This window comes from Cryptomeria japonica, chromosome 11 (assembly GCF_030272615.1).
Source record: "Cryptomeria japonica chromosome 11, Sugi_1.0, whole genome shotgun sequence".
Classification (NCBI taxonomy): Eukaryota; Viridiplantae; Streptophyta; class Pinopsida; order Cupressales; family Cupressaceae; genus Cryptomeria; species Cryptomeria japonica.
The window spans coordinates 495,861,044-495,886,398 of NC_081415.1; the positions used below are offsets into that span (position 1 = coordinate 495,861,044).

Here is a 25,355-nt window from a genome sequence, read left to right on the forward strand (position 1 = left end):
TTTCAGTCAAAAATAGGTATCCACTTCCTCGGATAGATGACCTTTTGGACCAGTTTAGAGGGGCCCGATTCTCCACAAAAATTGATTTGAAATTGAGATAACATCAAGTACCAATTGATTCAGCTGATGTATGGAAGACAACTTTCAAATCTAGAGAGGGATTGTTTGAATGGCTAGTGATGCCTTTCGGTCTAACAAATGCCCCAACGACATTCATGAGAATGATGAATGATGTACTCAGACCGTTCACTGATTCCTTTGTGGTGGTATATCAAGATGACATACTCATCTTCAGCAAAACTTGGGAGGAACATTTGCAACATGTGGAAAAAATTCTCTCAACTTTACAAGATCATGGGCTTTATGCAAACAAAGAAAAGTGCTCCTTTGGTATGCAAAGTATTAGATACTTAGGGTATGTTATTGACAGTGAGGGTGTCCATGTTGATCTTGAGAAGATACAAGTGATTAAGGACTAGCCATCTCCTAGAAATCTCACAGAGTTATGAAGTTTCCTTAGGTTGGCAAACTTTTATCGCAGATTTGAGTTGGGGTTTTCCCATTTGTCTTGGCCTTTCAATCAGTCATTGCGGGGGGGGAACACAAGCAAAGTTCAAATGGACAGGTGGTCAACAAAAAGCATTCGAGGAGTTAAAACGAAGATTATGCTCTGCACCAGCTTTATCTCTTCCTGACCTACAACAGTCATTTGAAATACAAACTAATGCATCAGAATATGCCCTAGGAGCAGTCCTCATGCAACATGGTCACCCAGTTGCATATCATAGTGAGACTTTTTGTGATACAGTGCGTCGATATGCCACTTACAACAAGGACTTGTATGCTATCATTCAAGCTTGTAAGCAGTGGAAACATTATATTTTGGGTAAGGATGTTGTCATCCACACAGACCACAAACCTCTTCAATTTTTGCAAACACAAGGGAAGTTGCAGAATGATTGACATCAACGATGGTCAGCCTATCTTCAACAATTTCATCTCAATATTCGCCACAAGAAGGGAAGCACTAACAAAGTAGCAGACTATTTGAACATGCCTCTGATTACAGCTATAAGTATGGTATTGGACTCATGTGGTCACCAAACTGAAGCTTGGGCTCGCTTGTGTGAGAATGATGTTGAGTTTGTAGATGTTTATAATCAATTGGTGAAGGGAAATCAAGTGAATGACTTCTATTTGCAGGATGGAATGCTTTGTCACCTTGGCCAAATCTATGTGCCCAATGCAGAACGCAAAAAGTTGATATGGGAAACTCACTATAGTAAGGTTGTTGGTCATTTTGGCATAGGTAAGACTACTGCTATACTTCAAAGGTATTTTTATTGGCCAAAGTTGAGAAATGATGTCATTTCATATATTCAAGCTTGTACTGCATGTGCTATTGCTAAGCCTGCCAATCGTAAACTTGGACTATATTCGCCACTTCCTGTTCCTGAAAAACCTTGGCATTCAGTTTCTATGGACTTCATGTTTGGTTTTCTTGCCACTAAAAGAGGCCACGATTGTGTGTATGTTGTGGTAGACAGGTTCTCAAAAATGGCAGTAATAGTGGCTTGTTAAAAGACAATTTCTGCAGAGGACACTGCAAAGCTTTTCTTTGAACACATTTGGGTTCATTTTGGTCTACCGAATACCATTTTTCAAATAGGGACAGCAGGTTTCTTAGTAAGTTCTAGTCTACATTATGGGAGAAGATGGACACAAAATTCACAAAGTCTACTGCTTTCCATCCTCAAACAGATGGCCAAATAGAGGTAGTGAATCGGATGATCATTCACATCCTACGCATATATCACTCAAAACATCTCCAAACATGGGATGAAAGTCTTCCATATGTTCAACATAGCTACAACAGGGCAATTCACAGTTCGACTAGTCACAGCCCATTTGAGGTTTGTCTTGGTTATCAACCACTTGCACCCATGGATGTTGCCATACCACTTATTCAACCTAATCTAGTTCCACGTGTTGATAAGGAGGAAGATAAGGCAGCACAATTCATTGATAGAATTCATCATTTGCAACAAGTTCATGAAATCTTGGAACATACCAATAATAAATATAAGGAGAGACATGATGAGCATTGTACTCCCCATAATTTTCAAGTCGGGGACAAGGTGTGGTTGCATATCCAGAAGGAACAATTGCAGGGTGCCAATAAGAAGCTTCGTCCTCTACATTATGGGCCATACACAATCATCAAGCAAGTTGGTGATTATGTTTTTGAGCTCAATTACCCCCGTTTCTGGGTCTTCATCCAGTCTTCAATGTGGAACTCTTGAAGCCATATTTTCCCCCACTATTACATGTTGCAGATGTGGCAGAAACAATTTCCACTACAAAATTGAATCCAAAAGCAGCTTTTCCATTGCAATGTGATCAGATTGTGGACACCATGGTGAAAACCCTCAAACAGCAGCAGATCTATCTATACAAAGTGGTTCGAGCAGGGCAAATTGCTCAACAAGGAAAGTGGTTTACCTGAGAGCAGCTTCAACTCCGTTTTCCTCATCTCATCCAAAGTGTTGATGCAATGGGGCCCATTGCTTTTCAACAGGGAAGTAATGATTAGAATCAAATTTGAAATATGAAAATATTTTCATATTTTTTGTAGTTTTTTCTACATGTTAGTAATTGGGTTTTTTGAAGGCATTCGGGGCATTTTCAGCCCTTGAAACTTTGGCCAGTCCTTTAGAACATTGCCATAGGCATGTTCTTAATTCAAGACTTCGCCTTCAACTCTTGGAGACCTTTCCAACGAGTTAAACAGCTCGTAATTTCAAGTCCTGAGTAGAAAGTTATGTCTAGTCAAAGTTAGGACAATATTTGATATAGTTTTTTGTAAATTTCGTAGTTTTTTTATTTTATTATGTAATAAACAAATATGACTGTTGAGTTTCGATTCTCATGGGGTTTTGGTGACCCTTGGAATCCCATGAATTGTTATATGTTGGATTTTCAAATAGAATGGATTACTTTTTGGCTTGCTTCAATTCTATGTTTACCTTATTTGTGTAAGCAAATCCACAATACCGCAGGTTCTCACTTAGGTATTGTCATCCGAATCCATAATTCGAATCAGTTAGACAGAAGTAAAAAGGGTGTTGTGTAATGTCCCCATCCTAGTCAGGGACTTGGGTTTGAGGAGTTAGCCTATTTTTGGACCCTTGTAGGCTAACAGGGTATGGATAAAGGGGTCAATAATGCAGTATTTTGAGAAGTGGTATGTCTATTTGTTCTAGTTTAGTGTTGAGTTCAGTTCTGGTCTTTCATTTCATCAGTTTCTGACAATTTATGAGGATTTCCTATTTTTTAGGGAAAAATTGCTAAAAATAGACATGGTCCTATTTTCATTGGCATGGCGAACTGTGGCCCTAGCTTCTGACAAATTCAGTTTCCGAGCAATAATGAGAGAGAGATGAATTTTTAAGTGGTTCCACAGGCAATTAATATTTTAATGAAATATTAATATAAAATCATAAAGTGCATCATGTAAATTTATTTAAGTGAAAACTTATTATCTCCTAAGGTAGGCATTGCTTTTAGGGTTAAGTTGGAAACCCTAAAAGCAAGTTATAATTTTTAAATCCCTAATTACCAAAAATCTCACATTTTGGGTATTTCGGTAGCCAAGATGGAAATTAAACCTCATTCATTGATATTGAGCATTTGACATTTTCTTCTGAGCACTTGGCTATGGCGGCAAGGGTTTGGCCCTGTTTTGGAGAGCGTGCATTCTTCAAAATTCAGTAGCTTTGAGATTGTGAAAGATCAATCGAATTGTTGCAGCTTGGTTGGCTTCATTCAGAAGTCAAATTGAATTGAATTGGGGCAGATTTGGCTTCCTACAAGGCAGATTTGTTGTAGGTTTCCCTATTTACTGTTTTGTTGTTAATTCTTCTGTGGTTTGGAGGTTTCTTTTCCCAAACACACAGCTTGCTCATTTATTAGTGCCATCTTCCACTGTTTGGGTGTCTTAGTATTAAATAAGAGCAGATCTGAATTGCTGATTTATTCTTTCATTTCAATAAATTGGCTAAGGACCTATGGGTATGCTTCTAAATTCTCCAATTCATTGTTTCAGATGATTAAATTCATGTATTATTTCAATATGTGTTGCAAATTAAGAAACCCTCTTCTGCAACTTCTGTCTATTTCTGAAAGACCATCTTAATAATTAAAAATTACAAAGAAGATCTACAAATTATAGCAGGCTGAAGAGTTGAACCAGCAAGGGTTCATCACATGTTGTGTAATAGTGCTGGATCTAAAAATATGGTGTGAATTTTTATAAAATAAAATCTTTTGAAAAAGATGTTTGGCTGGAGTCAAAAGAAGCGAGTATATTCTGAGTATATCCTTTGTATCATTTCACAGCAAGGTGTTATTAAGATTTAACAGCTACAGCAACAAAGTATGGAGAGGCCTGATCTTGTGAAAAGCATTATTCTGATATAGAGTGTTCAGTTTTCACTGTGAGCTGAGAGAAAGAGGTATATAATCAAAAAAGTTAAAAGGAGACTTTTATGCAGGGCTGAGTAGATGTTGATGTGATGGTTTTCCGTTAAGAATCAAGATTGAGATACAGTTTGATGTTTGTATAAGCATGCTGGAACATTTAGACGAGCTGTTTCAGAGTAAGTGTAATTTTCATAATGGCAGGAGTTTGAAGTGTTGTGTAAAAATCTGATAGTGTTAATAAATTTCTTTGTACTGGAGTTGGTGCTCAAGCTGGGGTTGGTGCCTCGGTATACTGGAGTTGGTGCCTCAGTCGGGAGTTGGTGCTTCAATTCTTTAGAGTTGGTGCTCAATATTTGTAATCTGGGTTGGTGCCCATTTCTTCTTAATGAAATCTATTTGATGCCGTGGTTTTTTACCCGAAAGGTTTTTCCACGAGATATCTGGTGTATGCATCTTCATGATTGTTCTTTTCATGTTTTATGTGGTTTTAGGTTTTTAAAAGTAGCACAAATCTGCAATACTGATTCACTCCCCCCCCCCCCCCGCTCTCAGTATTGCCCAAGTGCTTCTCACCAATTGTCTTAGGAATAACCTGAACATGCATCATGCATTTCATGCTAGTTGTGAGTGTTGACATATATCTTTGGAGGTTAAAAAGGATTTTGCGTGGCTTTATTAGGACAATGTCATTATGATACTTGATGTTGTTGAACCATATTGAAGTAGGTTTTCACACATCACCCCATTGCCAATGGGGACCCCCACTTTTTTTTGTTTTCTAGGTTGGTAGAGTCTTGGCTATTAGCCTTTGTGTCAAAGAGGGGTAGTTTCTCAAAGGCCAGTATGAGGATTTCTTCGTCTGGTTATCATCTTTGAAATAGAAAAAGTTTGAGATGAAATGGCCAGTCGAGTGTAGAAGGTAAGGAAGGTTAGTAGGCTTCGTTTGGTTAAGTACGTGAAGATTTCCTTTGCTCCCTTGGAGGAGCGAACTTCACTTCCATTGCTCCCTCATAGGAGCTATTTTCCTTCCCTTGTCATCTAGGGGGTCCAAGATACCCTTGATCATCACAAATTGCTCGAGCAACAAGTTTGATCTTTAGCCTAGCCTAATGCAAAATTAGACTAAGTATGAGAAAATTTCCATTGCTCCCTCTTAGAAGCGAATTATACTTCTTTTGCTCCTTTTTAGGAGCGAATTTGACTTCCATTGCTCCCTTGTTGGAGTGAACTTGACTTCCTTTGCTATAGTGACCCCCGACATGACTCCCATTGGATTCTAGAGGACTGAAATGGATGCAATGAATCCAATTGAAAGGATGAATCGATGAAGAAGTTGATAGAAAAGTCGAGGATGGTAAGTGTGCTCCACTTCCATTGCTCATAAGCATGAATACACATAGTGTAAGCATGAATTCACTTTAGCCATGAAGCATACACGTGAATACACATAGCACATAAACCATGAAGCATACACGTGAATACACATAGCACATAAAGCATGAAGCATACACATGAATTCACTTAGTCATGAAGCATACACATGAATACAAGTAGCATATAATACACATGAATTCACTTAAGTCATGAAGCATACACGAGAATACACATTTCACATAAAGCATTAAGCATACACATGAATTCACTTAGTCATGAATGTAATGTCCCCTACTAGGTTTAGGCCTGTTTTAACCATGATTTATCTATTTCTATATATTTTGACTTTAAAACTAACTTGAGTCAAAGTCAAATCATTCTTAACATTAATCAAATCAGTGATAACATAATCTTTTCTTGATATTGAATTGATAATTCAATCTGACTCATAGTTTCATATTTATTTTGTTCATTCAAATTACTATTTCTATATATATATATATATTCAGATAATATTACACTACATGTTTTGCTGCAGAGTAATTATTTATAAAATATCATTTGACTGATAAACCTTTGCATGTATATATCTATCTATATGTATATTTATATATGCATATTTATATAAATATATCTATATATATAAATAAATCAAATTATATTTCCTAACACATATCAAATACTAGCACTGCCATTTACTAAAACACTAATCATTATTCTACCAAGTATCTGTAGTGGCAGACAGATCTAACATGCGTCAGATCTGGTCTCTCCCTGTATGTGAAGTTAAGTATGAGATATAATCTATATTAGTATTACTTTTAAATATTACCATTAAATCCTGCATAACAAATATTATCAGGCTATATATATTAAGCATATTCACGTACATACCACCAAGTCCCAAGATATTACTGTCTGGAACTTAATAACAGTCTGATCTGATCTGGATGTCTTGCGGACTATTAATCCCCCTCCATGATCGATAATTGAAGATGATTGATACTGCCATTTTCTGAAGATCTCCTCCTTCCGACTGCTATTCGATATTCCCATCTGAAGATGTGTTTTTTTTAATCGATTCCCTAATATACCTTTCAAGAGGGAGAAGTTACATCCTTTCATGTCGATAAGACACGTCTCCTTCTCAATGTGTCATTTCATACCAACTGATTTATTATTCCAAGGGTGCCGATTAGTCTCCTTCTCATATCCGTTGCCTAATTGTCTCTAATAGTTGTTTATCATTAAGGTATTTAAAGTAATCGCTGATATTATGCTGAATGTATTAATAGTTGCAATATCTGTGATTCTGGCATTGCCGCCACATACATCTTTTTTGAAGGGGTCGTTCATTAGCGGAATTAATTCTAATATTCGTTGGTGGCATGAAGAAATCGTATTTCCCATTCTTACTATGTGTGTCGGTCTCACCATAGTGACACATATATCTCATCATCCGAAAAATTATATCAAACACTCAATATGTTCGGCTCCTCAATTACTTAATATCAGTCCCTCAATGTCTATTCCCAATAGTTATATTTGCATCAAATAATACTATAGGCTTACTAGAATCTGTAACGGAACATACTTGTCTTCAGAAATATGGCTTTCACCTATAGCCAATCGACTTGCTAAATATTGATATCTTATAGAATATCAAACTGGGTCTCTTCGATAATACGGATTTCCTCTAAACTTCGCACTACATAATTAACTCCTATGAATACTCCACCCACTTTTAGGTGTCCCTCACATTCATTCTGTTCAAGTCATCATTCTTTAATATTTATAATAATATATATGTTCTGCCTTTGTATATAATCGATATGATTGTTATATAATTAAGGAATGCCACTATATGTTGAATGGTCTTCTAATCTTATATCGGTAGATATCTTCACATCTACAATCATTCATTAAGCTTCACTGCTGCTTAATGAATTGTAAGTTGTCTTTAAAAATAATGTACTTGGCGCTTTACGGTTTTCCTTGTGTCAAGGAGCTTATTTTAGTTGTTCAGTGCTATAGACTTATCAATTGGATGGGGACATCACAATGAAGCATACACGTGTATTCACTTAAGCCATGAAGCATACACGAGAATACTTGTAGCACATAAAGCATGAAGCATACACATGAATTAACTTAAGTCAAGGAGCATACACATGAATACACGTAGGACATGAAGCATGAAGCAATATACATAGATATGAGCAAGGGATGAAGCATTAATACATGTAAGGCATGAAGCAATATACAAGGCATAAAGCATCCACATAAGGGATGAAGCATTAATACATGTAAGGCATGAAGCAATATACAAGGCATAAAGCATCCACATAAGGCATGAAGTATAAATAAACATAGGGCATGAAGCCATATAAATACACACCAGGCATGAAGCATACATTTGAAAGGCACACACATATAGGAGTGCAATGTTGGCCTATTTGATTTTAATCCACTTAAGAGTAATTAACCCTACTTGTATAGCACTTATGTAGGTTTGTCTTGCAGGTTGGCAAAAATACTGCTCTGATACCATTTGTAATGTCCCCTTCCTTATTTGCCCTAGAATCGCAATTGCAACATATTAGGGTTAGGGTTACATCTTACAAAGTAAAATATCCCTTTGAATAATGCGATCTTGAATTTGAATCCTACAATCGCAACATGCAAATATATATATATATATACATTTAATCGTTAGGGTTCGACAAATCAATCATAATCATAGATCACTAAGCACATTAGAGTTTGGAGGAAGAGACATGATGGGTCCGCCCAAAGCCATTTCTACACCAAGCCCAAGGTGATGTCAACCACAACCCTCTTGCTTGCTTGGCGGCTTGTACCTGCTTTCCCCATTCATGTCTCATCTTCCTTAAGACATGTGCTCTCTTGTAGGATCAGGGGGAGGTTTTAAGGGGGTTACTTAACTCTGTAAGTACCCTCTTTGTCCTAGGCCGCAATGGTCCTACTAGGACGGCCTCCTTACAAGCCCGCTCGCTGTTAATATCTCTTCACGGGTTTATTTCTCTTCATGGGTTTAGTTTTATTTAGATTAATTTTTCATTAGTTTATTTATTGGGTTTTTCTGTTCCAGCAGTTTTGTATAACAGTTTACAACTGTTTTTGCCTCCTCTTTATATCTGCTTGTTTATTTTATTTTGGATGTACAGTTTTTTTATTGGAATACAAATAATATTCAGATTGCCATTCTTTCCATTCTTTTTTCTATCTGCTGCTAACAGAGATTCCAGATTGTTATTTTCTCCTAGGCTAACAGTGGTATCAGAGCTTTGGAGTTTGGAGTATATTTTTATGTGAAGCATTTGAAGATTGCAGCTTTCTACAGAATCAAAATACAGAAACTAAAAAAAAAAAATCGATTCAAGTGAAATCAATTTATTTATTTGTACAAGAATTTTATATCTTGTTATATTTGGTAAAGTTTGGCAAGAGATTTTGAGCAATCCTATAAAATTTGCAAACTCTATAAATTCTATATACATTTATTTTCAATTTACAATGCAGTCCATTGTTTCATTGATTGGGGAAATATTAACTGGAAAAGATACTTGGTTGGAATGGCATAGAAAAGTGGAAAATACATTAATTTTTAATGATTTATGGTATAAAATATGTGATGGAGATACCCAACCTACAGAACCAATAGATGTTAAAGAAAAAGAAATTTGGAATTATAAAAATTCAAAAGCCTTGGCTTTGATAAGAGCTTCAGTTAATGGAGATGTATATCGTCATATACAGGGATGCAAATTTGCTTGGGAAGCCCTTGACAAATTAAAAAATTTATTTGATTCTCATTCAGAATTAGAATTTATTCAGTTACAATTAAAATTGTTCAATCTTGAATTAAAAAATGGTGATGTTATGAGTTTGGCTTCTGAAATTAGAGCCATAAAACAAGATGTTAATGCTGCTGGTGGGAAAGTTGATATTTATCTCACTGCTTTTATTAAGGCACTCCTTCCAACACATTCTACTTATCTAGAGTCCCTTCAAGCAAGTAACCAATTGAAAACTATTACTTTTGATTTATTGGTTGAAAAGTTGGCTGAACGTGAAAAAGCTTTTGGAAGGAAAATAGATAATACTAATGAAAATGTTTGTTTTGCTCACCAAGAAAAACCTCTAAATAAGAGCTCTTCAAGAGGAGGTTATAATGATAGAGGCAAAGGTAGAGGTCAATGGAGGAAAAATGATAATCAAAATGATAGGCAACATTTATATTGTAAAAGATGTGGTAGAAAAGGAAGTCATGAAGCACATGAATGCAAGTTGTCATGGGATAAGATAGAAAGTTTTAAAGAAAATACTTCTAAGCAAAAAGATAAAATAAAAGTTTATAATGATAATAAACATTCAGATGATAAAATTCCAGGAGCAGCCCAATTTGCTTGTGATAGTGATGGTGATCAATATGTGCTTTCTGTTTTTGACTTTGCATCTAATTCCTCATGGTATGATTCTTGGATCTTAGATACTGGAGCCACACAACATATGACATTTCGGCGTGATTACTTTGAGGAATTTCATGAAAGTGCAGTGGTCCAATTTATTTAGCTGATAAATCAAGTCTCAAACCTATTGGAAAAGGAACTGTTCGATTTAAGTTACCTAATCTTCCAGACTTTGTGCTTCATGATGTATTGTTTATTCCTCAATTGCAACGTAATTTGTTATCACTAGTATTGATTCGACAACAAGGCTACTCTATTCTGTTAAAAGATGGGCAAGTTGTTAAAAAACAATCAAATAATCAAATTGTATTCACTGGATGTGAGGATGGGAGATTATTAAAACTAAATGGCACTTCTTTTTCTAAAAATTTTGCATATCTTACTGAAGAAGGTAGTCTATCTCCTGTTCTTTTATGGCATGCAAGACTTGGGCATATTGGTTATGATAACATTCATATCTTGCAAAAGCATGGTGTTGATGGCTTACCTGTTTTGCCTAAAACAATTGAAAAATGTGAAGCATGTATTCTTGCCAAGCAACATAGAAATTCTTTTCCTCGCTCCACTTAGAGAGCACAAAGAAAATTGCAGCTTATTCATTCTGATTTATGTGGGCCTTTACCAATAAATTCTGTGGGAGGATCTAAGTATTTCATGTTGTTTATTGATGATTACAGTCGCATGACTTGGATTTATTTCTTGCAGCAAAAATCAGAAGCTTTTGAAATTTTTAAAAGGTTTCGTGTTATGATTGAAAAACAAGCTCAATCTCAAATTGGTACTCTTCGAACAGATAATGGTGGAGAATTTACTTCTCTAGTTTTTGAGGACTATCTACGTCAAAATGGGATCCAACATCATCTTACTGTTCCAGGTACTCCTCAACAAAACGGTGTTGTTGAACGAATGAATAGAACTATCATGAATATGGTCCGTGCAATGTTATATTTTAAAGGAATAAAATTACATTTTTGGGCTGAAGCAGCAAGAACTACAGTTTATCTTCGTAATAGATCTCCATCATCTGCATTACATCAATCTATTCCATATGAAGTGTGGTTTGGATATCCTCCTTCTGTTCGACATCTTCGCATTTTTGGTTCCACTTGCTATGCTTTAATTCCCAAGGACAAAAGAAGTAAGTTACAACATCACAGTATTAAGTGTATTTTTCTTGGTTATTCAGAATCTTCCAAAGCATATCGGTTGTATGATGAAGTCAACAAAACTTTCTTTATTACATGTGATGTTGTATTTGTTGAAACCTCCAACAATGCTGAAAATGATGAATGTAAATTCAAACAGCTTGATGCAATTACAAATTTGTCTCCTTTGATAGAAAACTCTTGTGAGATTCCACATATAGAATCTATATCTCCAAGTGATCTAATTCACGTTGCTCCATCAATAAATGACCAAGAAGAAGCCCATCACGATGAGCTTGAACTCTCTGAACTATTAACCACTGATACAACATCTAGTAATGAAATGGTCACATCTTTTGTGCAACCAAAGTCTTCTCATAAATGGGCAAAACAAGTCCAACAAACATTGAAAGATTTAAGACCTGATGAAATAGGTAAAACAGGTACAAGCAGCTCTTACAAAGCAAGGCTCCAAGCTCAAACCAATAGTGCAGATAACTTGGAGGCCATTGGTGAACTCAATCTCATAATTGACTCTAAACCATCATCCTATAATGAAGCCAAAAATATTACAGTATGGAGGAAAGCTATGCAAGATGAGTATTATGCTCTTTTGAAAAATGGCACATGGCAGTTGGTTGATCCTCCACTTGGTTGTAAACCTATTGGCTGCAAGTGGATTTTCAGGAATAAATATAAAGCAAATGGTACACTTGACAAACACAAAGCCCGACTTGTTGCCAAAGGTTATGCTCAAAAGGAGGGGATAGATTATGATGAAACCTTTGCACCTACTACAAAATGGACCACCATTCGTGCTTTGTTGGCCCTTGCAGCTCAATATGGGTGGAAAATTCACCAAATGGATGTTAAAACGGCATTCTTAAATGGTGATCTCAAAGAATCAGTTTATATGACTCAACCAGATGGGTATGCAGTCAATGGAAAAGAACATCAGGTATGCAAGCTTGTCAAATCATTATATGGTTTGAAACAAGCTCCTCGAGCTTGGTATGAAAAACTTACCGAGTATCTTTTAAAGTTGAATTTCCAGCATTTTGAATTTGATGATGCCACATTTTTTGTTAAAAAACTTGATAAGATTATTGTCTATCTTATTGTTTATGTGGATGATTTATTTATCACTGGTCCTGATGAAAATAATATTCAAAATGTGAAAGAACAACTGAAGCAAGGTTTTGATATGACTGATTTGGGCCATCTTCATTACTATTTGGGTATTGAGGTAACTCAAACACCTCATTTTATATTTATCACCCAACAAAAATATATTGGTGAACTTTTGCATAAGTTTGGCATGGCTGATTGTAAACCCCTTAGTACTCCTATGGAGCAAAATCTTAAGCTCTCTTCAGATGACCCTTCAGCATTGGTTGATGCAACTATCTATAGGAAACTTGTTGGTAGTTTGATTTATGCTACAACTACCCGTCCGGATATTTCTTTTGCTGTTGGAGTTCTTTCAAGGTTTATGCAACAACCTAGAGAAACTCATTGGTTAGCTGCCAAGCGCATTCTTCGCTATTTGCAAGGTACTCAGAACTATGGGCTCAAATACTCCAAGACAAACCAATTTTCTTTGGTTGGCTATTCCGATTCCGATTATGCAGGTGATTCTACAGATGGAAAATCTACATCCGAGTATTTAATGTATCTTGGATCTGCTCTCATCTCTTGGAGATCTAAAAAGCAATCTGTTCCAGCTACCTCTTCTTCCAAAGCTGAATATATGGCCGCCTTTGAAGCAACTCGGGAAATCTTATGGTTTCGAAGAATTCTTGAAGACTTTCAGACACCACAGATTTCATCAACTCCACTCTTCATTGACAATCAATCTGCTATCAAAATGGCTAAAAATCCAGTATTTCATGATCGCACCAAGCACATCAATACAAAGTTTCATTTGATTCGGCATTATGTGAAAGATGGCACCATATACCTTAAATATTGCCCCACTGCAGATCAACCAGCAGATATTCTTACCAAGGCTTTGGGCAGAGAAAAGTTTGAGATGTTCAGAGAAATGCTTGGCTTAACCCCTTCAGTTTAAGGGGGGGATGTTAATATCTCTTCACGGGTTTATTTCTCTTCATGGGTTTAGTTTTATTTAGATTATTTTTTCATTAGTTTATTTATTAGGTTTTTCTGTTCCGGCAGTTTTGTATAACAGTTTACAACTGTTTTTGCCTCCTCTTTATATCTGCTTGTTTATTTTATTTTGGATGTACAGTTTTTTTATTGGAATACAAATAATATTCAGATTGCCATTCTTTCCATTCTTTTTTCTATCTGCTGCTAACAGAGATTCCAGATTGTTATTTTCTCCTAGGCTAACACTCGCAACCCATCTCTTACTCCTCAAGCCTTCTCCCACAACAAGGATTTCAGACAAGCATATCCATCCTATATTCTTTCATAGGAATGTACACTTAAACATTACTGATTAAGCAAGGCAACATGTATAGCAGATATATATGTAATTAATTGACAAATAAATAATAACATTATTTATACCCAAGAATATAGGGAGATAACAATAATCAGATGAAGTTAACGGACTATTGCAATCTAGTTCAGTCTTGTTTACCGATCTGCCTGATGCTATAGTCTGATTTTATATTGCTGCTGCTGTGAAATTATTATTTGTTGATGCTTCCACGATGATTGACTGTGTGACCTTGTCCGATCTGATATCAATTGCTGGTATTTGATGCTACTGTGGCAGTCTGAGTGATGGTGGAAGTTCGATCTGCCTTTGGGGATTGATGAATGCTTATTGACTGTTGATCTGCTGATCAGATACTTATATTTCTGCAAATGTGTGTTTTTGAATGATGGATGATTGATGATGATTGATACTGATATTTTCTGAAGATATGTTTTGCCGATTGCTGATCAATACTGGTATCTGAAGATGTGTTTGTGGATTGATTGATAATGCCCATCCCCTTCATCTTCTGCCTGGGCAATGTCTCTTTATATCCTTCCAACGGATTTGGAAGGTTGCGTCTTCTTCCAAGGTTGTAGCCCATGGATTTGGGTATGTCCTTTGTTACCCCATCGCACCTCGTGACTTAATTATTTTATGAATGGTTATGGCCACGTTTGACTAATCTTTGTTAGTCCTTGACCCTTGCGATTTGTTATATGGTTGACCAGCATTTAGTATTATCGACCAGCATTTTCAAGTGTTAGATTACTTTCAAGATTCCGATCAGTGTATAGGAGTCCCTTCTTCCCTTGAAGAGTGCGATTTAGTGTAATAATCTGCTGGGTTTGTGGAGGGGACATGACATTCTTCCTGGCCGATTCTTCTTCAGTGTTCCATGTTATTTTTCGTTCTGCAGATCCAAGACTGCCTCTTCTGAACCATTGCCACCGTTTTTGTTTCCACTCCATTTTTCCCCCAACGTCCCTGACTGCCACCAACTGAATCTCCCATACAAGAAGAGCGGAGACGTGGGATGCGAGAATCTCCACCCCCAATGAGACTTCCCAAAACTTATACAACATGTCAACCAGGCAAAAGAAAGAGAAGCTGACTCAGGAACTCAGCTAGCCAGAAACTGAACAAAACACCAAAACCAAACAAAGGAAACAAAAAGAGGGTCGGTGCCCCTGCATCATAAATTTAACATCACATTACTTAATGGAGGGCAAGACTTCACTTCCCTTTCCTTTAAACTAGCACCTGTACTATTTATAAGTGCAATGGATATGCCAATAGGCAAATCCAAGTGGAGATTTCATGCAACATTAGCTCCCACAAACAAAGTGTTTGGCAAGTGACATTAAGGTTTTCAGACAAGAATTTACGAGAGGTGTGTCTTCCACCCAGTAAAAAGAAACCTGCAGAACTTACAACTGAGATATTTGTTTTATATTTTTAGTGTAATTCCATGCGCTGTTGCTGACAAGGTTAGCAACACATCATATTATCCATCTATAGCTACATAACATGCATTTCGTGAAAAAAAAATATTTTAGTACTTTTGAGATGTGTACTGTTAAAAACTGAGGTTAGCAAATGCAAATTGGCATCCAGCTGCTTTTGCCACCTTCTCACCTAGATAACAATTTACAGGTGACGAGAATTATCACCATTTCCGGCAGATTTCTAGTTAAAGAGTCTGTTTGCGACAGTTTTTTGGGTGACAAATCAGAATATGTAGTTTGTGGCAGTTTTTGAGTATTATTTTTAATTTCTAAGTAGTAGATTTGTGCGGGTCATTCTCTTTTAGGCCTAAAATATTGAAAACAAAATATGAATAATTATTTTTCTGGACAGTTATTAAGAATAACAGATATCAGAAATCATGAAACAAGGAAATTGACACTCATAAGCAGTGCAATATAAAGAAATAGAGTACGGCATTGTACATGTTTATCCTTGAAGCCTATCTTTCCATCTTACACAGTCAATTGTGACCTTCTTTAGTGTGAGGCCACAAATATAAGTAATATATTTCTTAACAATTCGCCCATCAGCACACCCATTGCATTAGAGTATATATGCAATTTAAGTTGTCGTAATGTAACAAGGAGAAGGGAAGCATTTTTCTGGTTCTAGAGGGAGCAAGTGTCCATAATATTCGTGTATCTTTCTAATAATCTAATCAGATTGTAAGTATTATTCGTCATTCTTGAGTAGCAGCTTCGTGTGAATCATCCTCTTTCAGCTCTGTAGTTGCAGATCTAGAATCAGCAGATGCAACAAGTGTGGAAACATATATTCAAGCTGAAGGCCACACAAGGAGGCTTGTTGGGTGCTTTGATGCCATCACTATTGGAAGTTCGTCCATGACAGCAACACCCTTTAGACATAAAGACCGTGTATTCAACCATGCAAAAGATGGATTTAAGTTTGGTGTCTGTCCTGTGCCAGTTATTGAAGAATGATGTAATGTTATGTTCCATTGTGTTTATTTAAATCTAAAGGAAATTTGAAACATCTGAGGTCAAAAAGGCACAACCTGAACAACTGCAGCAGAACGCCACAACAGTGTTTTCTTTTACTGTTATAAATAGATGTTTAGATCATTGTTAAGAAAGCAGACACCACATACAAACAAAAGAATTCATGAGAGAGTAGAAGGAAAAAATTCAGAGTTTTGATTGTAACCTCGGTAAGATGCTGAAGTGAAGTAGGAGATTGATTTGATTTGATATAAATATAAACTTGTTCCAAAACATCTTTAACAACTTTATCTCGTGGATATTAGAATTTTTTGCAGTTACTATATTACCCCTGTTCCATACCATATTTCCCAAGAGCATCTGTCTTATACTTGTTTTTGGCCCATAGAACTGCGAACTATAAATCTTAACCAGCTTTGTTCAATTTAAAAGCAAAAAAAATACCTTAATTTTTGGCTCCTTTTATTTATACGTACTTTCCAAGTGATTGCATATCTTCTTTTGATCAAGTGCCTTTTCTACATTATCGACTAACTTTTCTAGCTTAATTTTCTTCTCTTCTTATGCATGTGTACTTGACCAAGTACCCTTTCAGTAGTATTACACTAATTTATATGTACTCAGACAATTACCTTTCCTACTTTAGTTTTCATCAATAAAGTGCCCACAAAACTCAAGTAACTTGCCATGACATATAATTAAACATATATGAAATCCAAATCAAGGAGAGGGGAAAAGAATAAGGGCAAATCAAATAGTTGAAGTGACTAAAATTTAAAAACACTCACCCTGAAAGTGCAAGCAAATACCAAATTTGGGAAGCAATTCGTTAAGCCCACAGATGTTGATATTTAAGTTATTTTTCTGCTTTTTTATTCTAGCTTGTGAGAGCTGTGCATAGCATGAAATTGGAGTAGTTTGCTATGATATTTGTGAGGCATTTGGGATTATATTGTTCAAGCGCTCTTTCTTCATCTAGACCAAATTTGCAGGTAATATCACCACTTTCCTCATAGGCAAACAAGTTCGTCATGCATAACATTTCCATCATTTTGGAAATTTCTTTTTGTAATTGTGAAATTGTTTACCCAAATCAAATGAATAAAGACAAAACAAGTTGTTTACATGGTACCAAAGCAAAAGTTAACATATTTGTTTTAATTCACAAAAAGAGTGCAAAAAGACTCTGTAGTTTGAAAATCACTTGGCTTTAATGTTGAGAAGTTAGGGGAAGAGGATTTGTTGAGAAAGCTCTGCAACAGCTTCCATCTCTTGGCGAGAGAAAGGTGCCATAAGAATACAAAGCCTGTAGAAGAATGTGTTCACAAAACATCCGGCTAGCTCCTCTCTCTAGGTAAATGCTTATTTTGTACAACCTTCTGCATAAGAATAAAGATTGAAAGAAAGAGCAACACAATTGAGAATATATTAGACCACTGTGTTAGCAGCACGCAACATGTGCTGTGGATGGCACATGGTGCCATTTACATGCTATTTCTCAATAATGTTTCTTTCCCATTGCTATCCCACTATCAGTCGTCAGCAAGGATAAAAACTAGCAAGTGGGGGTGAAAAACCAATCGGATGCTTTCCCAATAAGTTTGGAGTAAAGAATAAATCTGTCAGGTGAAGCTAAAAAGTAGCAAACACAAATGCAAAATTCCATTAGGTTTCCAAAAAAAAAAAAATTGGATTTCTAAAGTCAGCTTTGGCAGGATTGACAAACTTTTAAAGTAAAGCTCCCATAAACAAAGCTTGTCAGCTAGTAATTTAATGGAGAAGAAAAAAGATATTATTTGGAAAGTCTGAACATGTCGATGTACTTAAATGTGTAAATACAAGAATATCTATCCAAGGGCCCCCTAATAGACAATGTTATTAATAAATCAGTGTGATAACTGATCGCAAAGTATACCTGAAAACCTTCATTCGAAACTGTAACCTAAAACTTTCATACCAAAATCTTGTCATGCATTTTTATCCACAAAATGCCATTTTGCACCGACCAGCTAGGATTCAAACTATCTCATGTTGGCAAGTTGGTGTGCTCTGCTACTGAATAACCCGTAAATTTGCAATACAATGTATGACTATTTTCCCAACAACCCTCGAGATATACTTTTTGCTCAAGTTTTCTAATCCGGTTGCCATAAATCTAAGAGTAATTCAATACAATCAAGATAAACGAGCAACTCTAATGGGATGTTTTATAAGAATTCAACTACATAGTTTTTTATTCAATTTCAATGACTCGTAATTCATCAATAATAATTCATAAGAACCCTCTCATGAGCATGAATTCACTTAGTACTCATTACACCTAGGTGATGCTCACACAATGGTGAAGTGTCAAGACTTCCTAGGAAGTCACACATCCTAGTACTAACCTGACTCAAGCACGCTTAACCATAGAATTTCTCCAAGATCAAGCTAACCTAAACTTACAACTGAAGAATTCTAACTCCAATTATCTGTTGTCCTGATGTTTCTCTAATTAAATAATTCAAATTAGAAATTATTTAACAGCAAAAAAAAAAAATTCCCAACTATCACACAATAGTTGAAACTTCCAAATGTGGAAGCATAAAACAAATACATAGATAATTACAGCTTCAAATCAGTTTTACATTCCTTCAAAAAACTTAGAAGGAAACAAATACATTCACATCTGCATGGAAATTCACTGTATATTTCATTCTTCTATCTGGCTCCTATCTTTATACTACTCAGCTAAAATTCTTGTCTTCAAAAAGCTCCTTATCCCTTACAAGATATTTAAATCCGAAGATAAGTTTAAATCATTAACATATATCTACACTTCATCGTTAACTTGTCAAAATCAATTTTTTCAAGCATATTTGGGGCACGATTAAGCGTGATTGTGGCGATTTAGGGCACGAGCGACGGTGACTTAGGGCATTTTTGGAACATGATTGAGCTGATTGTTTAGCGAACTTTTCCCACTCTCTGTTTTTTATATTAGTCACCCGGTATTGTTATGATATGCTGATACTCGTCCCCACCATTTGAAAGTGCTTATTAGATGTGTTTAGACTTTTGTAATTTGACATTTTTTAAGGTTGACAGGTCTCACTCCAACATTACCTTATGAAATAAGTTTGGTTATAATATTTTAAAGGAGTGGTGATAACATTTGAATAAAGATTTGTAGAGGTCCAAGTGATAGAATTGTGAAAATGGCATTCGCCATGAAGGTTTGTGAAGTTTTAAAGGCCTTAATATGTGCTTGGTGGCAGAGGCTCTATCCCTCAACCACGCCTTGTATCGCGACAAAGAACATGCTAAGGGCCCTACCCCCAAACCACAAGGGCACTGCCCCTCAACCCCAGGGGCTTTGCCTCTAGACCCCTGCAAGGGGCACTACCTCTTGACCCCACTAGGGGCTCTGACCTCACTAGGGGCTCTGACCTCAAATCCCCAAATTTTGAAGAATATTTTTTAAAAAATTATATTTCAAATGTTAAATAAAGTTGCTGAGTTATTGTTGAGTTTTTCCTTGAGTTTTAAAAAATTTAGGTCTGCTGAGTTATTGTCGAGTCTAAGATTTTAAGCTATGCTTATACTATTTGGCTAAAAATCTAATCTTCAAGAAGCTCCTTATCTCTTACAAGATATTCAAGTTGAAAGATAATTCTGAATCATTAATGTACATCTACACTTTATTAGAATTAATTAGCTAACTAAAAGACTTGCACGTTGATCCTTAAGAGTGAAATACAAACTGAATAACTTGAACATGCACATTTACACTGAACCTATGCAAAAGTTCCTATTTGAGCTAGGAACTCAATAATTAATTGCATAGTTTTCGAGTGAATCCCATTGATTCATATTTCATGAGTAAAAGTTCACAAAGACCTATCTCTCGTAAGTATCAAAGGTTCATTTAGCACTCATTGAATTTGGGAAGTCACCCATTCCAATACTAGTTAAACTCAAACACATTTAATCATGGAGTTTCTCAAGATCCTTATGAACATTACCTAGATGTAATAAGTGCGAAACAGAATATTCATGCTCATAAGAGATGAATTCTTGTAAATCACTACTCATATAACATGAATCAATGAAACTAACCCAGCAAATAATAATATTACAAAGTTGAATTCTGATTAAACATCCAAAATTTTGACAGACTAAAAAACAATAAATACACCCTACTCAATAACTCTAATGGGATGATTATACCTACGAATACTTTATATGCAATACAGATGTTAACTAGGGTAACACCTGACAGCTACCACATAAATGATTTATATATAATTGCAAATTGGATATTTGCAATGAGGTCAAACTTTTATCCCGAACCGTTCCAACAATTCTTGAAAAACTTAAATAATTTATAAAAAAAAAAAAATTGTTACCCGTAAGAAGACGCCCTAATTTTCTAAGTGTCCATTTTGAGATTGAGCTTCTCTAACCCTGCAAGAAACTCAAAGAACTCTGAAGCAGACATTTCTGCTTCCATATAAAACAGGCTTGTAAGAAAACTTAAAATTAAACACATTTAACAAATCAAGTTGAAGAGATGAAATGAAGAGGTGACCTATATAGAGAGGACCACTGTCGAGGAGGAGCTTCACTTGTACGAAACATTTTCCTACCACTTTCACCTCATCGTTGCTTGCTGTAACTGTTTACATTATAAATTCATCAACATATGAATAATACCTAAAACGTTTTAGAGTAATTTCTAGTGGAGGAGTAATTGTAATAGTGACCTCCAAGCTTCCAGCGCATATCCACCACCGAAGGTAATTTTCCTGCGCTACCTGTCTCCATTGCCATTTTCTATCCTTCGTCATCTGCTTGAAACTTGATATTCATTACATATATTTTCTATTTTTTTTTTGACATTTACGGTAAATCGATTTCCCTTCAATCTAGCTAATGTTATGATTTATATTTGTTGTAATGGAGAAAATTGTCTATTCATGTTTTTTTCTTAGCGTTTTGCATTCACTACATTAGAATTATCTTCATTTAATAATAATAACAAAGCATATAAATGTCATATTTCTAGCTAAAAGTGGTTATATAATTTACTAATTTTAAGGGATTGGTTTTTATTTTCCTTTGATCATTGTGTGCTAATTTGAATTGTAGAAGTGTTTTGTTTGATACTTGGAGTTATATTTAAAAAGTCAATCGTAGTTCAATTTAGATCATCAGGACATATATAGATCTCTTACATCCTAGAACTATCTTTTACTATGTTCCTCCATAATTACGATCATCTTATCAAAGTGTTTATATTACATAAGCATTTAGTGCATCTTGCATGTTTGTGGGTATCTATATAGTCAATAACTCAATATTCTTAAATGGCTTGACATGGGAGAATCAAATATTCCTACTACAAGTAAATCGTTAAATGCTATAATCAAATTTTATGCTAGAATAAATTTAGAACATCAAGGCAAACAAAAAATGATAATCTAAAAAAATTTAGAGACTAGATCTATGAACCAAATAAGATTTGCAATTACAAGATCAAACTTATAATTGAATAAGTCAGAGATGAGCATGAACATGGTGACAAACAAGGCATTCACTAATTCCAAATCATTTGTTGAAGCAACGGTACTATTTCTACATTGTTGACAAACCAACATCCACGCATGTCTCAATTTTCGAACTAAGTACTTTCATTGCTTTATTCAATTTTTCAATCATTTATCTAATTCATTTACATTTTTTCCAAGATTTAATCAAGATTAGATTCTAAATATTAATATTATTTATTTATTTATCTATATTTGTGTCAAAGGGATTTTATTCATTCCTCTCACTCATGTAAGTGAGAATTGATTTTTCCCTTTTCATTTTGGTGAGCACTTTGCACTCTTACACCATCTTAAAGTTATCATACTTAGGATTTCATCTTCTAAATTTTCTAATTTTATATATCTAAGAGTAATTTATTTTGTTTTACCTTTGTCTCTTTATCATTAGGGTTCATTTGAGATAAAAGCGACTCATATTCCTAACCATCCTATATGAAGGAGTGTTCATCTTAATCGTAATTTAGCTAGCCACTCAAATAAAAATGACTTACTTTCTAATATAAATGGTCATAGTGCTCATACTAAAAAAAAGTATGAAGAACAATAAGATTATAATAATAATACTTATATAGGTAAGCATGATCTTTCCCTTACTAGACAAGTACTCTTTGATGTTGAGCTAATGATATATCTTTGGAAAATTGAGTCACTATGTTATATAATGTATTAGAGGGTGCCCCCATGGTATATATATTCTTCTTGTATGCGGGAAAAGTGGGGCGATGAAACTTAAAATGTGAAAATTAAAGCTCAAAGAGGCCTGTCCACACACCCACGGGACTTCTTGGTGTAAGTTATGGAGTCATGAAAAATGACTCAACTTCCCAAGGTTGGTTCCATGGTTCTCTATCTCACAAGGTCCCTCAAGCCAATGTCTTTGCTCTCAGATCACTGAGCAAAGTGGCTTAGGGATGACAAATGCAAGAACGAGGGATGCTTATGACTGATTTAGTTATGAAAATGCGTCCTATCTATGCATGATTCTACAAATGCAATAAACTAGATTATAAGATGACAAGATTAGTAGCAATACTATCTTGGCATGATATACTAGTTTATGAGTTAAGCTAATGATAAAGGAAATAGTCTAAAATGCTTATTAGATTTATTCCTATTACAAAGAGAAGCTACATGTGTTAATAAAATTGAGCATAAATGAGATACTAAAGCTTGCATGGATCCTTAAAATGGAGGAATGGGAGCTCTATTTATAGTGAAAATAGGGCAATGGATGGTTAGGATTGAAAGAGTTAATCAAGGGTCAAGTTTGAAAGTTGTCAATCCATGTTTTCAATTTTCACCAATGAAATAGTGACAATTGTCAACATAAGGTTGGTTGAGAGGAGATGTAAGAAGCATTAAATGCTTGAGAAGACCTCATGGTTACCCTAGGAGGTAAGGGTTAAGGTTAGGTTAAGGTTATCCATTGGATAAAGATTTTACCCTAAGGATAAACTCTTGTGCAAGGGTTAAAGGAATAACCATGGTCAAAGCAATGAATGCTTGATGAGACCCTTGGGTTAGATGAAGGTTGAGTTAGGCAAAAAGTCTCTAACCATGCCACAAAGGGTTAGTTAACCATTAATGGTTTTGGAAGACTTTGGGGACAAATTTGTAAGAGTCCTTCCAAATTTGGGGGTATTCAACAAGTTAGCTTGTTGAAGGCATAAAGGCTTTATTGCTTTTGGAAGACTTTACTCCAAATTTGAGAAGTGACCTCCTCAAATTTAGGGAAAGGGGATAATGGATGGGTTTAGGCTAATTGATTAGGATTAGATGGATTCTAGAAGAAATTAGGAATAGGGTTTAGGATGCAAGTGGGAGATGTAGGATTTTGCAAGTGGGTGGAGGGGAATTTAATTAAAATAAAATTAATTTATTTCAATTGTGGTTGCAACTTGCATTTGCAGGATTTTGCAAGTGGGTGGAGGGGAAGTTTTAAATAAATTTAGATTTATTTAAATGCAAATGAGATTTTAATTAAATGTAAATTTAATTAAAATGGGAAAGGGGATAAATTGATATTTTTAATTAAATTAATGTGAATTTAATTAAATGGCTTAGATAGAAGAAGGGTATATTAATTAAATCTTAATTTGATTAATTGGAAGAATTAAGAATAATTAAATGAATAAAATTCACTTAATTCATTGTGCAACTTTTAGGTGTCTACACTTCTTAATACTAATGCTCTCCTAGCTTCTACTATAGGGTATTCACTCGCTCTCCCACTCACCCTTCATCCTCTTGCAATCCTTCTTCCTCTCATCGCATGGTTTCAATTTACATTACCTCCACCACCTATGTTCCTTTCTTAGCGTGGCCCCTTCTTCTATTCCTATCTCTAGTGTCACCACCACCTTACCCTCCATTAGTTTCCACTTGCATATATTCCTCATACCACATATTCACATCCTATAAGTACCTTACATTATATTGTGTCTTCCTCTTCTACTGTCATGTATTTATCTCTTACCCCTCTCCTTCCTTGCACATCCTCTTTTGTGCCCCATACCACTCTCGCTACTTCAAGTGCCACATCTATCTCTGAAAAAATATTAAAAAAATTCAAACAACCTAGGAAGAAAGTGGATGATATACTTACTAGCCATGACTAATACAAACTATCCTACCAGAACATGCTCATTGCTTTTGAATTTTTGCATTTGCTTCATACAATGACATTGTGACTATATTAAGGAAAATGAGATCTCAGTGTTCATTTACAAGATTTTAATATTGTATGCCTAGATTCCACATATAAAGATAAAATCATAGATAAATTGGTTGCACAAACCAAAAAGGATTATACCATTAAATGGTTCTACTCTTTAGCTCCTATATCTATCCAATCTTTTGATATGTTGTTGTTTCTATGGACTTTTTTAGATTTTCTAAACTTCTCAAACAAAATGATAGCACTTTTATTTTTATTATCCCTAAGAGGGGGTAGGCTATTTCCATAGTTGATTATAGACCTATTAGTATGTGCAACACCATCTACAAGGTTTTCTTGAAGATTCTTTTTGTTTTGTATTTATCCTTTTCTTCATCGACTTATTTCACAAAATTAAAAGGGTGTCTTTGTAGAAGGCAAATCCTTGATGAGATTCTTACTAATCATGAAGGATTCATACCAGTCATGAAGGATTCCTACCACTCATAAAAATTTCCATCCTATGGAGAAAAGCAACAAAGAAATTATAGTTCTTAATTTATATATTTTGATAGCCTCTAATAGATTCTCTTGATATTTTGTGTTTGCTATTTTTTAGAAATTTGGTTTTAGGAAAAAATTAATTTTTTGATTCAATAGTGTGTTACTATTCCTA

At 35.2% G+C, this 25,355-nt stretch overlaps 1 protein-coding gene across 1 annotated transcript in view; it reads left to right on the plus strand.

The window, feature by feature from the left end:
- Positions 1 to 16,414, plus strand: part of LOC131068254 (uncharacterized) — a 74,171-nt gene extending 57,757 nt beyond the window's left edge. Inside the window, exon 3 of the mRNA XM_059214651.1 lies at positions 16,195 to 16,414. Coding sequence (XP_059070634.1) covers positions 16,195 to 16,414 — 220 coding nt within the window. The remainder of the gene's footprint in view (positions 1 to 16,194) is intronic.
- The last annotated feature ends 8,941 nt before the right edge of the window (positions 16,415 to 25,355 follow it).